At 39.9% G+C, this 13,950-nt stretch overlaps 4 protein-coding genes across 7 annotated transcripts; all 4 read right to left on the bottom strand.

The window, feature by feature from the left end:
* Nucleotides 1-21: 21 nt before the first annotated feature.
* Nucleotides 22-3,145, bottom strand: EMB1968 (ATPase family associated with various cellular activities (AAA)). 4 transcript variants are annotated; one of them, NM_102018.4, is made up of 12 exons: nt 2,932-3,145; nt 2,767-2,845; nt 2,543-2,622; nt 1,924-2,046; nt 1,765-1,834; nt 1,610-1,683; nt 1,288-1,408; nt 1,147-1,209; nt 1,002-1,061; nt 777-902; nt 607-693; nt 22-380 (listed from the first exon to the last, which is right to left on the bottom strand). In NM_102018.4, exons 1-12 carry the CDS (start codon nt 2,973-2,975, stop codon nt 288-290), a joined length of 1,020 nt encoding a protein of 339 aa, NP_564148.1. In that variant the 5' UTR covers nt 2,976-3,145; the 3' UTR covers nt 22-287. The 4 variants fall into 4 exon arrangements, with proteins under 4 accessions (NP_564148.1, NP_849695.1, NP_001185061.1 ...); NM_179364.1 differs by having other exon boundaries at nt 45-380; nt 2,803-2,845; nt 2,932-3,006; NM_001198132.1 differs by having other exon boundaries at nt 84-327; nt 2,932-3,036.
* Nucleotides 3,146-3,275: 130 nt separating this feature from the next.
* Nucleotides 3,276-5,816, bottom strand: AT1G21680 (DPP6 N-terminal domain-like protein). Its single transcript, NM_102017.3, has one exon. It carries the CDS (start codon nt 5,620-5,622, stop codon nt 3,502-3,504), a length of 2,121 nt encoding a protein of 706 aa, NP_564147.1. The 5' UTR covers nt 5,623-5,816; the 3' UTR covers nt 3,276-3,501.
* A 112-nt stretch (nt 5,817-5,928) lies between these two features.
* Nucleotides 5,929-8,409, bottom strand: AT1G21670 (DPP6 amino-terminal domain protein). Its single transcript, NM_102016.3, has one exon. The coding sequence runs from the start codon at nt 8,239-8,241 to the stop codon at nt 6,130-6,132; it is 2,112 nt and encodes a 703-aa protein (NP_564146.1). The 5' UTR covers nt 8,242-8,409; the 3' UTR covers nt 5,929-6,129.
* A 1,017-nt stretch (nt 8,410-9,426) lies between these two features.
* On the bottom strand, nt 9,427-13,030 carry AT1G21660 (Chaperone DnaJ-domain superfamily protein). Its single transcript, NM_102015.3, has 9 exons — nt 12,146-13,030; nt 11,747-11,943; nt 11,444-11,652; nt 11,229-11,343; nt 11,051-11,148; nt 10,664-10,729; nt 10,366-10,455; nt 10,088-10,264; nt 9,427-9,853 (listed from the first exon to the last, which is right to left on the bottom strand). Exons 1-9 carry the CDS (start codon nt 12,724-12,726, stop codon nt 9,815-9,817), a joined length of 1,572 nt encoding a protein of 523 aa, NP_173585.1. The 5' UTR covers nt 12,727-13,030; the 3' UTR covers nt 9,427-9,814.
* Between the last annotated feature and the right edge of the window lie 920 nt (nt 13,031-13,950).

The following is a 13,950-nucleotide window of genomic DNA, read 5'->3' as shown; positions in this document are numbered from 1 at the left end:
AGAAGCAATGTCCATCAAGCTATCTGGTCATGATTTTGTTGGTTATAAGAGATGTTAATTATTTTGATTCGATCATGTATTTCACATTGTAATGATATTTAATGATCTTACCCACAAAACAAATAGACTTAAGTAATGATGCAATAAATATATCTAATAGTTTTTCTTAAAACAATAACAGATAAGTAACCAGTAAAACGTCATAACGCTCCAACTTTTTATCAAAACCTACACTATGATAGTCTCATAAGTCTTAAGGCACAGGTCCAATTCAAGCAGAATTTGCATTAGAAGTCTTGAGCCATTTCTGAGAGGGCACAAATTGTACTGCTTGCCACATCCAGAAGCTGCAAGTACTCATCCGCCCCGTCTACAAGTCGCTGGATACATTAAAAATAAAAGATGTGAGATATTTTATTATCACTAGAGGTAACAGAGACATCCTTAGCAAGATTGCAACATATCTACAGATTCAAATGGCAAAAATCTAAGATGTGAACTTCACTCAAAACCCGTAATATAATTGAGTCAAGATGTTGGTAATTGATCTCACTTGAGGCTCTAAAAGAGACACAAGTAAGGAAAATTAGTACGGGAAAGTCTTACCTTATCAGTTTCAGCTAAACATTTGCAGATCTTAGCCTTTTGCATGTCTGTTATGTCACTGTCAGCCTCCGCAACTATATCGAATAGCTGAAAGAGTGTTGTATAGAAGGGGTTATAGCCACAGTTGCATGACTTAAATGGGGTAAAAATAAGAGAGGAAAATAGAAAACCTGATTGATGATTTGAGATGCAGGATATCCTTCTGCAACTATGTTATCCACTTCCTTGTTTGCAATATCGAAATCACCACTTTTGCATGCAGTAAAAAGTTTATTGACTACCTCTAGAGGAACTACCTGATAGATTCGTTAGACATCCATATTAAACATCAGCAAGTCTGACATGGCTGAACCTACCATACACTTATGCAAATATTGGGTTAACTTCATCCTTACCCCAGACACATTGAGTAAATCTGTAGAAGTTATTGTTGATCCAAACAACCGAGTAGCACTCTGCAATATTCAGGTAGAAAGAGTGTTTCACATTTCTATGGTCGATTTCGTCTAGTAACAAATATTTCAGATAGTTTTATCTTACCTGCAGATATGTGATGGCCCTACGGAGATCACCTTGTGATATGGAGCTCAAAGTTGAAAGAGCCTGAATAGGAAACGGCTACAATAATCAGCTTTCACAAAACTAAAATAATACGGAAAACATTGAAGCATTTGCTCATACCTCTCCATCAAGGCTGAGACCTTCTTCATTACAAATATGCAATATACGGTTACTCATGACTTCTTCGGAAAGTGGTTTAAACCTGAACTTCGCACACCTGGAAGCAAGGGGCTCTATGATCCTACAGAACAAGAGATCAAAGTTTGTAAGGGTGATCAAAATCAGTAGGTTCATAGTTCAGCAAGTAGCTCACTATGAGCATGTTCCAAAATATAACAAAAGTATAAACGAAAAAGCAATCATTTTCAATAACCAGAGAGAAAATTGGAGAACAAATGAGAACAGAAGGAAAAAAAATAAAAGGCTGTTGTGACAGAATTACCTGCTGATGTAATTACATATGAAAAAGAATCTGGTGACTTTGGAGTAAGTTTCCATTGTGCGCCTCAAGGCATTCTGGACAGTCAATAAAATAGCTCATGGTAAACACATATCAAACGTACAAATGCGGTAGTGAATAATAGATGTTCAACGTACCTGAGCATCTTCTGTCATCGAATCAGCCTCATCTAGGATGATGATCTTAAACGATGGGCAAGGATAACCACTGAAGTATCAAATCGAAGGTCTTAGATGAAATGCAGAAACGAGAAAATGACCCCAAAAAAAAAAAAAACTTAATAAAAAGTACGACACCTTTGACGATGATTAGACCCAACAGCAACAGCAGCAAAATCCTTGATCTTAGTCCGAACAACATTAATACCTCTGTCATCACTTGCATTAAGCTCCAACACCCTAGACTTGTATAGTTCAGGTCTGTAAACACTCTATAGTTAGTTCACATGCCCATTGTAAAAATCCACATAATATAGCAAAATGAAATAACAAAACAAGGCCAGGCTCATGAAAATAAATCTGTGATTATTACTCTCAAAAGAAGCTGAAACCGACTCATATGGGACGACACCCATGGAGGCAATGGAAAGAAGAACAAGACAATTCAGCTTCAAAAACTAACCACTTACATAGAAAAATCATAATGATTACTATTCCTATGAATTCACATCTTGGTATACTGTCTAGCTACCTAATGGGAGAAGTTGGTATATCATTATGCAACCACAGAGTCTGAGTGTGCATATTATATCAGCTTCTACATAAAAAAAAAAAAAAACCGAGTTATTTGAATCACAAATCTGAATGTATCATATTAGAGATCACAAGGTCTCATACAAACTAAGTACACACAAATGAATCAATCAAAAAGTCATCCGAATTTCAGCTATCACAAATTATCAAATGAATACGTTACCCAAAGAGCTGGTGAGCGATGGCAAGAGCAGTAGTGGTTTTTCCAGTGCCTGGTGGTCCATAGAAGAGCATGTGCGGGCACTACAACAGAGAGACAAACAAAAAATTAAAACCCAGAATTGAGAACCAAATTCGACATCTAGGGTTTTTCACACTTGTACAAAATCAGATTTTAATAATTAGGGATTTGTTTCGCGATAAACAAAGAGGTTATAGTGAAATTACGTCAGCAGTCTGGAGAGTGTTGGTGAGGACACGAACCACCTCTTCCTGGTGAGCCACGTCCTTAACCTGCTTCGGCCGGCTAGATCCAAATCGGAAACAATGAGTTTATTAAACCCCACATAAATTCCGTCAACGAAATAAAAAATCAGTGAGAAGAAATCGTACTATTTCTCAACCCATGGCTGTGAGCTCTGAAGAACTGGCGCCATTCCTCTCTCTTCTTCGCCTCTTTTTTCTTCTAATTTTTCTCCGGTGACGGAGAGACTCCTTTATAAACATTATCCGACGTTTTCTGGATTTTCCCGCCCCCGCCTCAAACCTTCCAAGTCACGAAGAGGGTTTGATATCTTATCGACTGTTATGACTTTTGACTCGCACCTAATTCTTCAGACATTACATGGATAGTAATCTTCTGACACGTACGCAAAACATAGTAATAATGTATCAAAACTGATTTATAAACGTGATTAAAGAAGAGATTTTGGAATTTAAAAACCTGTCTTCAATCACGCTGAGATTGAATTGACATTGGATAATTCATGAGGATTCCAAACCGCAATAGCAAGACTATCATTTAGAAGAGGGTTTGATATCTTATCACGACTGTTTTGACAATATGATATACATATCACATTAACGATCTCTATAATACAAAGTCTTATGCATATACAGTGGCAGTCTCATACAAATCTATAAGTAGAGTTACAAGCTGGGATACAAAACTGTAGATACATATTAACAAGATATTTTTCGGCCTTTTAGTGTAGGGTACTTGTTGAGCCAGTGACAGTCTTCGAACGAGCACCTAGAATCATTCCTCCTTTGTAGCTCCACATTGTTGGGGTGGATGAACCGAGGGGCCCATGCCGGTGTCCCATCTTCATAAGAGTTATGCGTTAGCCTCCTCACATTAGAGCCATCTAATTTCACCGTGAAGATATCACCGTATGGCTGGTAATGATGCGGGTTCGAGATCGGTTCCGCCGAGATTCCAGCATAATCAGAAGTGAAGACTAATGATTTACTGTCCGGGCTGAAGATCGGGTGGTTTGTTCTCCCACCCGTCCCGCTTTGGATGAGCTTCCTTAACCCTGTTCCGTTGGGGTGGATCAAGAAGAGCTCAAAACTACCCGAGCCAGGGCTTTCTCGATCTGATGCAAACGCGATCCATTCCCCATCCGGTGACCAGTTACACATTGTGTCGGTCCACGCACCTTCGGTTAACCTCCATAGACCACCGCTTTCTCCTTTCTCAGCATCCATTATGTAGAGGTTTTTGTGACCAGTCCGCCCCGAACGAAACACTATCCGCTTACCATCAGGAGATGGCCAAGGGAAAGCATTGTTCTTCCCGTTTGTCGTTAGCCTCCTCACGGAAGATGACTTATCGGCTGCATCAACGTCAATAGAGATAACATCAACCTCTGTTCTCTCTGTAGCAAACGTTGGACCTGAGCTAGAGTACACAATTCCAGGTCGAACCGGATCCCAAGCTGTCGAAAACGCCATTCCCTTGTACACTTCACGCTGCCCTGAACCATCCGGCTTCACCACAAACACACCAGGCATCTTAACGTATGCGATACGATCACCTCCAGGTGAGAACGAAGGAAACGAACCATCAATTCTAAAGAGAGAGAGGTCCCTTGTAGTGGTTTGAATATTTTCAAGGAAGAGCAGAGGACTTCTCCGTCCATTAGCATCGCCTCTACAACTATGATATCCGACTCGAGACGAGTCAGGGGACAAGAATGGATTCAAGTGATGACTCTTTGGCGCCACCAAACGAGTCAACTCTATAAACTCATTCCTCTTTAGATCAAACAACTCCACGTGGCGGTAATCCGAGCCTGGTCTCCTTGTAGCTACCGCAACGAACTCGTGGTTGTTTGGTGACGTGGCCGGTGTGAAAGCGTGAACTCCCGGTGGTGTGACTCGCTGAATTGTCACCGACTCAGTAGTCAACGGTCCGTTTTCAGGTAAGATGGCTCGGTAAACGCTGATCCAACCATCCTCCTCACTTCTTCTATGGAAATACAGAGTCGACTCATCAACCCAACACGGCCAACCACCGTGCTCCACCACCTTGACACGGTGAGACCCATCCCGAGTCAAGAATACATAGATGTCCGTACGTAGCTCTTCAACTTCCCCTGTCCAGCCTCTCTCTCCGTATGAAGCCACAGCCGTTAAATTTCCGGAAGGCGATACCGCCGGGCTGAAATCAGCTACACCACTCGGTGTTAACCGCCTGGTTAACCCGGTTTTTAACTCGGTAGAGTAAACGGCGGTCCAGCTTGCTCTCGGCTCACCTGAGCTCTCATGGGTTGACACGTAGACAATAAACTCACCACTCAAACTAGGCTTATCTTTAAAAGAATTTACCGTCATGCCACTCAGATGATCAAAGCGGGATAACAACGGAACTTGGACTCGAGACGGTGCTTCTAACACCGATCTTCGTTTCGTTTTAAAATCAGAATTACCGCCGTAAACTAGATCGTAGTACAAGCTAGAAGTACCGTTTCTCTCGGTGACGTATATGAGATGCAGAGGAGACGAATCTTCCATTTGAATTAGGGTTTCGTCGGGAAGGAGAGATAATAGAGCCGGAGAAGGAGACGGGAAATAGCCGTTGAAATTTACCGATTCCCCATCGGTGATTCGGAGCTCTCCGGAAACTGACGGCGGTTGAGTCGTGGAGAGGGCGAATATGTCAAATTCGTAGTGCGATCGTCCTAGAGTGGTGAATATGATGGTGTCTCCATCACCAGCGTTTGAATTTTGATGTTCCGCCGTTGATAAGTGAAGCCGTAGAAGAAGGGACGCGAAGAAAATAATCTGAGATATATTCATGGCGGATTGGTCGGTGGTTGGCTACTAAGTGAAGACGATAATCGAGTTTTTTTATAAGGCGGAGGAATTTTTCAGAGAGTGGTGTAAGAGATGACGTCATCATGGTACTGTAGGGCCCTTTTGAGATAAGCTTACACGTGGCAATCAGTCGTGGAATTTTAACTTGTAACGTTTCTGACAAAAGTATATTATTCATTTATTCCACAGAGGATATTTCTTTTCTTGTATTCTACAATTATCTACGTATTCAGAAAATATCTACTTGATAGGATAGGCACTGTTTGGAAAAATAGTGGTCGGTCCATCTAGCATGGACCATGGTGCAAGCAGCACACGACAATAATTCAACCGTTGATTTCATTTCCAACATCAATATTGACCCAAATTATTTTTAAAAAATATTGAAAATGTGAAACCTCAAGCTATATAATTTCTTAGGCTAACCAAATACTTAACAAGATATGAACTAGCGGAGTTTTTTATTAGAAGAATAAGTTACATAACAAATCATTGTGAAGGAACAACACACATTGATGACATTGTTGCGGGCTTATTCATTTTCATTTTCACGGTAGTATTTTGCGTCTTGAAATCTTGGATAGAGCAACTAGGGCCAAACCTCTTAGGCCAAGCCACATCACCAGTAGCTTTGATCTTAGGGAACCACATGGGTGGTCCATCTTCCACCGAGTTATGCGTTAGCCTCGTCAAACCAGAGCCGTCCAAGTTCACGGTAAAAATCTCACTACTCGGGACGTTAAAATGCGGATTACCGATCTGCTCCGCCGAGATTCCAGCATAAATGGTAGTAAACACGATTCTCTTACTGTCGGGACTAAACATCGGATGCATCGATACCAAACCGGTCAAGTTTTGCGCCAGCTTCCTTAAACCGGTCCCATCCGGATGAACCACATATATATTCATCAACAACGTACCGGGAAATTCCCGGTTGGATGCAAACACAATCCAATTACCATCAGGTGACCAAGTAGCTATCGTATCGTTCCAGTTTCCGTTCGTTAACCGGAACAAACCACCGGATTCACCTTTCTCTGCGTCCATTATGTAAAGGTTTTTAGTACCGGACCGCGCAGAACGGAACACGATCCGTTTACCGTCAGGTGATGGCCACGGAAAAGCGTTGTTTTCACCGGTAGTCGTTAGTTTTTTAACGGCGGTTGCTGGACTAGGTGCATCGACGTTTATGGCGAGAATATCGATTTGAGACTTTCCTGGAGCTAAAGCTGGACCTGAGCTTGTGTAGACGATTCCATGTCGAATAGGATCCCAAACTGTTCCAAATCCCATTTGTGGAAGCAATTGACGTAGACCTGAACCATCTGGGTTCACCACGAAAACGCCTGTGAAAGAGACGAACGCGAATCTGTCACCTTCCGGCGAGATAGACGGGAACGCACCGTCGAATCTGAAGAGAGAGAGGTCGTTTGAAGTTGTTTTGAGGCTTTGGAGGAGATTCCGAGGAGTTTTACGTCCAGTTGCGTCACCTCTGCAGCTATGGTATCCGACTCGGGACGAGTCAGGGGAAAGAAACGGGTTAAAGTGATGACTCTTCGGCGAGACTAAACGAGTCAACTCGACGAACTCGTTCTTCTTTAAATCGAAAAGCTCCACGTGGCGGATTTCTGATCCAGGCCTCCTTGTAGCCACCGCGATGAAGTTGTTATTGTTTGGTGACGTGGCGGGTGTGAAAGCGTGAAGACCCGGTGGTGTGACTCTTTGAATCGTAACCGATTTGGTGGTAACCGGTCCGGTTTTGGGTAAAATCGCTCGGTACACGCTGATCCAACCGTCGTCGCTTTTCCGGTGGAAATACAGAGTCGAGTCATCGACCCATCTCGGCCACCCGCCTTGCTCGACCACCTTGACTCGCTGAGTTCCATCCTGAGTCAGGAAAACGTAGACGTCTGAACTAATCTCTTTCTCTACCATGCTCCAAGTCCAGCCTTTCTCTCCAAACGAAGCCACGGCAGTCCACTTCCCAGACGGAGACACAGCCGGAGAAAAGTCAGCGATACCCAGTGGTGTAAGCCGCCGAGTCGACTTAGTTCGTAACTCAGTCGAGTAAACAGCGGCCCAACTCGCCATGGGCTTACCCGGATTCTCATGTGTCGACACGTGGACAAGATAGCCGTTTGTTAAAACAGGCGTGTCTTTCATGGAATTTACATTCATACCACTCTGTTGTTCCTCGCCGGAAAATAACGGAACCTGAATTCTAGATCCAACGTTATCGCTGTGAACGACGTCGTAGTTTAAGCTAGGAGTTCCGGCTCTCTCAGTGACGTAGATGAGATGCACGTCTTGTGGTTGAATCTGAGTTCTTTTGGGTAGAAGTGAGATTAACGCCGTAGAAGGAGAAGCGAAATAGCCGTTGAAGTTAATAGATTTGCCATCGGTGAGACGGTGCTCATCGGCGGGTGACGGTGGACGGTGGCTCGTGGGGAGAGTAAAGATGTCGAATTCGAAAGTGGGTCTCCCTATCGTCGTGAATAAGATGGTCGAGCCATTTGAAAGCTGAGGCTTGTTCGATGAAGCTGACGATAAAGAGAGGAGACAGATAAGGAAGAAGAAGAAGAGAGCGTTTGTGAGTTTCATGGTGGACTCTTGTTTTGGGACTTGACGAATGGCGTGAGCGTTTTATAGATGGAACTGATGACGTGGATGAATTTGACAAATTTGGTTGACTTTAGTGGTTCTGGATTTTAACCATTTCGGGAAGCTTTTTATTTTTGTTTATTAAATAAAAGAAAAAGCTTGCTATGATTGGATTTGTTTCCTTTTTTATTTCGATAAAAAGGATCTTATGATTATTATGATATAATTGATATGATATATAATTAAATACATAGATACTGTATCTTTTTATTTTTGGAAATAGGAAAATATGAATTGAAGGTGATTGATGAGGGAATACACACATGAACACAGTTCAAGACAGTAGAATCCGAAAGTAATGATTTGAGGCAAATAAGGAATATTGGTGGAAAGAGCATTTTCAATATGGCAATAAATACAGAGTGCTTAGTTTTTTTTTTTTTTTTTAATTAGTAAATTTTGGAAAAAGAATATATCATATATCGCTTTCCCAAGTAATAAAATTCTAGAAGATATTATGACAGAAAAAAAAAAAATCTAGAAGATAGCAATGACTCATTCAACTATTTCTTGTTCCTCAAAATCTATTTCCAGTAAGAGCTGTAGAGTGTAGACAACTAGACATACAAATACCGATAATATTATTGTGCACATGATCTCATACACATACTGACATATCACATGTTCTAGTTGGATGTTTTTTTTTGCATTTTTGGGTTATCACTTACTATTACATGGTAACTAACTATGTAAGATATGTCTTATCTTACATAGTTAGTTAGCATCAGGCATCATGTCAGACTGTTTCACTTCTGTACACGTGGAGTTTTATAAATCTCTGTTGTCTTTTAAAGATGTCACTACTGAAAATAAAATTTAGTCCCTGAGTTCTGACTAGCCTCTGATCTTTTATAAAAGTAAATATTCCTAAGAGATCCACCTCTCCAATTATTAGTATGGTGACTGGTGAGGCAAAGTCGCAGTTGTCTACTTGCTTTCATGGATTCTTATGGTTTGGATATTATTATCTCCGTTTACTACTTGTCGTAGTTTGGATCTGTCTCGCTACGACACAACTTAGTGTCGTTTATCCATATCTCAAGATTCCTTTAACCTACCCTCAAACATTTGCTCTCGCATCTATAAGACTATTTTCATTTGTATATATTAACGAAGTCGATATTATTAAAGTGTAGAACTTTGCTTAAACCGGAGTTACCAAATAGTTATAGAGCTACAAAGATAGTTGTGAACGTACATGTTCATGAAGATACCATCAAAAGCATTTTGTTATTCCATAGGAATGAAACTAACATCAGTGAATCATCTCTACGCTATAAGCTATTATAATAAAAACATTCAATATATATCTTATAAAAAGAAACTCTATTTCGGTTTTTGGGGCTATACAATATCCCCCATGGATTTTTGTTGTTGGGTGTACAGAAAGATGACAAGTTACGGTCAAAGGAAAAAATCATAAACAAGAAGATTAAAAACAAGAAAAGACTCGAGGAAACTCACAGACGAATTATAGTTGTACAGAGAGCAACTATATTCACAGTATATGGGCTTAAGAGAGCTCCTCCTTGTTGAACTTGTTCCAAGCTTCCTGTACAAGGCAAATCAGTTACGAGGTCAGGTTAGCGGATCTATGCAAGAGACAAGAAACTAAACCGGAGGCCTTCAAATTACTAATACAGAGTAACATCCAACCTACTAAATCAAACATCGTTTCCATGAAACTCTACTGATCGATTTGGAGGGAACTAAACCATCAAGTCAACTTTCGTCTACATAGGCTTTTAGAAAGGGAGCTACTCATGAAGATCCATTGAGGAAATACCTTCAAAATGTCAAAAACCTTTTCGGCGATATACTTTTGTTCAAGGGTGGCTCCTTTCTGCTGAACTTTATCGGGATGGACATACAGTGTTGCCTTTCTATAGACTTTCTTGACTGCTGACGAAGTGATCAAATCTGTTATGGAAACAGCCTCCCAACCACATCCGGGCCAGAGTACCTGTCATCCGAACCAGAACTCAGAGTGAACTTAGGAGGATCACATGGATAGACAGATGTAAAAGAACATTAAACTCCAATTTTTTATTATTCAAAACTCACGATGTGCAAGGAAGATAACAGCGCACGCATGTTTCCTTCTTTTCCAGTTGCCCAACGCCTTATCTCAGTATCAACAGTCTCAGAAATCCTCTGGAAAGCAAGATTAACAAGAAACCATCATTTGTGTTTAAACACAACAACAAGGAGACTGACTATATGTAAACCACGATAGGAAATGTAGATGTCAAAAACAGTATTATCGTCACGAAGACTAACAAATACATAAAGTTCATTGTTCATAACCAAGTTTTATGATAGTGTAGATTAAAACGTAGATATCAAGAAAAACATTACTCACAGTTCTCTGTTCTTGTTCAATCCGAGATTGATGATCACGGTTATTCATATCAGCTACAGCTTGAGCCTACATGTTAAAAGGGATTGAATAGTGAAAAATCATGTCAAACCAAATTATACAATCAAGATCAAGCTAAAACATTGATGAGCATTGTAAAACTTAAACTAGAAACTGGTTGCAGTATGCCAGTCAGTTATGAGTCACCAATTTTGATGTGCAAACAGGACAACTAAATCAAATATGGAAAGACCTGACGTTGGAAATATGTTTCAACTGATTCAACAGATTCTCCAGGGAACTTAAGTAAACTTTTGAATATGAAGCGATATTTTCAAGCACAAGGATTGTACTAGAAGATTCAAAGAAAACAAGCATAACCAAACATACCACACGACTCTTTGTTCTCTGTTCACGATCCCATCTGGCCTTTCTTCGTTCTTCGCTTTCCCCTGGGATTTCCTCAAATTGTCTAAATATAGGATCCTCTGTAGAGAAGGAAACATTTCCTAGTAAGCTAAACCAGTGTAACCAATTGCTGGAATAGAAATGTTTTTACAATATTTACCTCCAAAAAGTGCAGAAAAGTCATCCACCAGATTTGCTGGAGCAGGAGGCTTCTTTGCATTAGAAACCCCATTAGGGGTCTTTTTTGGTGCGTTGGACGCTTGCTTGCGAGTTGTCTTGAATCAGAAAGAAGAATAAGGATACACATACAAAACACATTTCTTTATTGTAATAACTTGTAAAGTGGAACTTAGTAATATTTCAAAGTCTTCTTACTTCAGTAGTGGTACGTGATTTCGGTACACTGCTGGACCGAGCGCTAAAAAAGGAGTCAAGGTCATCTACACCAAACTGTTTATTCTTCGTTGCAGCATCTTCAGCTTCTCTATATTTACTAGCAGTGTCAGAAGCGGAGGCACTACGTCGCATAGTACCCATGGCAAAGTCTTCAAGTTCGTCTATTGAAGACATTCCTACACTCTTACCTGTGGAAATAATCGCATGACTAGTTAGAGCACAATGAAAACAGTAAACAAAAGCTCTAATCCGACACACTTTCAGGTCATCAAAGAAATTAACCTCTGTTCACTTTTTGTGTTGGTTTAGGCGGAGGCTTGAGTTTTGTAGAAGTATGTGAAGTATTTGATGGTTTTATCCCCTGAGAGCTGACTGTAGCAGCAAATTCTTCAAGAGGATCCACGAACAGACCAGTAGAAGTGGTTGATTCTAGGACCACAAAAGGATCAGTAGCATCAAAGTTCGACGGTGTAGTCTTGCTGAAAAACATAACAAAAACAAAATATCTCAACAACAAAAAAATTCAAAACCATAACAGTAAAACATTTTCCTGTACAAAGGTTATCTGAGATTTCAAATACCATCCACGAGACAGTAACATATTCCATACATGACAAACATTAGCATCTCATACAATATAACAGAAATTGGCAACAAATGTTTCATAAACCGATCACAAACCTGCTAGTCGTCTGAGTACTTCCACCAAAACCAGGTATCAATCCATCATAACCAGCTTCATTCTTCCCCAAACCCAACAAATCATCAACCGCAGCAGCATATTGCTTCTCCGATGAAGAGAATGACCCAAACAAATCATCATTCTTAACACTATCAGAGCTTTTAGACCCAGGAATAACACCACCAAACAAGTCATCAGCTGAAGAAGGAGTTGTCTTCCCCGGATTCCCAAAATTGGAGAAGAACAAATCATCGTTCAATGAAGACTTGCTATTATCACCGGAAGATGAAGATTTGTTCAACCCAGCAAAAACATCAAAATCATTCGAAACCTTCCTATTAGTAGAGTTAGCCGGAAAGAAAATATCGTCACCATCAAACAAAGACCCATTAGTAGAATCCTTATTCCAAGAGCTATTGGAAGAAAAAGACGTCGACTTTGCATTTAAACCAGAGGAGCCTGTACCGAAATTCCAGCTCTGACCATTGTTGTTAGGGTTACGCTTAGAAGCAGCCATCGGAGCAGATTTACCTTGTGGCTTAATCCCATAACGCTCCGTTAGAACACCAAACTCGTCCATTTCTCCGGTTAATCGAGCAGAAAACACAAACGAATTTCACGATCCCCCAATCAGATCAATCCCTGGAAAATCACGGATCTTGCGTGAAAAAATGGGGAAATGCTGAATAAGGAAAAAGGAGAGATCGAAGGAGGGAAAATTTTTTTGACGAGAATCTAGAAAAACGAATCGTCTCTCTCGCTCTCTCTCTCTCTAGAAATTGATCCGTGAGGGCACCGACGGTGTGGAGACGACGACGATAGAGTAGCCACAGAAATGAATGGGTGGGTGGGTCAGAGAGACAGGTGTCTTTCCCTTTTAAAATTCCCACCTTCCTTTTTTTTTCTTCCTTTATATAATCCTTCGTGATTATTTATTTTATTGACAAAATATTCCATTACACTAATTAATAAACTAAATTCGTTTTAATTATGGAAGTCATTTTTAGGATTATAAGCCCAGTTTGGATATTATTAGTATCTTGTAGGATTTTATTACTTTATTTGCAACGTTGAGACAATCAATAGTTCCAAGAGAAATGTTACACAACTTTATAACATAAAAGCAAATTTTCTTACATGTCGATGCATTGAGAAGTTGGTTTTTGGGCGTAGATGGAAAGCAAATAATTGCTCAATTGGAATGAACATGATTACTACTACAATAATAATAAAAGAAGAAAAGAAGTTCTCTCTATGATTGAACAAACAATATCGATTTATTTAACATGTGTTATTGAAAAGAAGTAAGACGGCTGCTTCCTGGAACAATACTCGTCGAACAATCAAGCCACCTCTAGTTTTCATTTTTTACAAACACGAATGAATCTGGAGAACATAGCTGCTACATTGAGTGGATCTCGAGCTGTTACATTGAGACAAACTTATCACATTCATCAATAAACTTATGGAACTTCAGTATTAAGTTATAAATATGCTTAAACTTTCAACTGACACTGAGTGTCCAGCCCCGACCCAACATAAATTTGTGTATTACGGGAATTTGTTTTTGTTTGGACCTTTTGTTATTTGAAAAAAAAAAAAGGCAATTTTTAGAACTTTTTTGAAGTAAATTTTGAGTGTTAAAAAAAAATAAAAAAATAGTGTTTTAACATTTTTAAAAATATGGCATTTTTGTATATAAAAGAACTGGGTTATTCTAATATATCTTTAAAAGAAATTTAGGATTGTTATCAATTATATTTGGACTTTTTTTTTTACCAAAAAAATAAAAGCTTTTTTCTCA

The sequence above is a fragment of the Arabidopsis thaliana genome, assembly GCF_000001735.4.
Source record: "Arabidopsis thaliana chromosome 1 sequence".
Classification (NCBI taxonomy): domain Eukaryota; kingdom Viridiplantae; phylum Streptophyta; class Magnoliopsida; order Brassicales; family Brassicaceae; genus Arabidopsis; species Arabidopsis thaliana.
This window is presented reverse-complemented; position numbering and strand designations above follow the sequence as displayed.

Excerpts from the sequence above, each read along its gene's own strand:
- EMB1968 (NM_001198132.1), bottom strand. The coding sequence starts at position 2,975 with ATGGCGCCAGTTCTTCAGAGCTCACAGCCATGGGTTGAGAAATA. Across the intron at positions 1,684-1,764 it reads CGATGACAGAAGATGCTCAG|AATGCCTTGAGGCGCACAAT; the intron begins GTACGTTGAACA and ends TTGACTGTCCAG. Across the intron at positions 1,062-1,146 it reads GGGCCATCACATATCTGCAG|AGTGCTACTCGGTTGTTTGG; the intron begins GTAAGATAAAAC and ends TGAATATTGCAG.
- AT1G21680 (NM_102017.3), bottom strand. The coding sequence starts at position 5,622 with ATGAATATATCTCAGATTATTTTCTTCGCGTCCCTTCTTCTACGGCTT.
- AT1G21670 (NM_102016.3), bottom strand. The coding sequence starts at position 8,241 with ATGAAACTCACAAACGCTCTCTTCTTCTTCTTCCTTATCTGTCTCCTC.
- AT1G21660 (NM_102015.3), bottom strand. The coding sequence starts at position 12,726 with ATGGACGAGTTTGGTGTTCTAACGGAGCGTTATGGGATTAAGCCACAA. Across the intron at positions 11,944-12,145 it reads AGTACTCAGACGACTAGCAG|CAAGACTACACCGTCGAACT; the intron begins GTTTGTGATCGG and ends TATGTTTTTCAG. Across the intron at positions 11,344-11,443 it reads AATCACGTACCACTACTGAA|ACAACTCGCAAGCAAGCGTC; the intron begins GTAAGAAGACTT and ends TTCTGATTCAAG.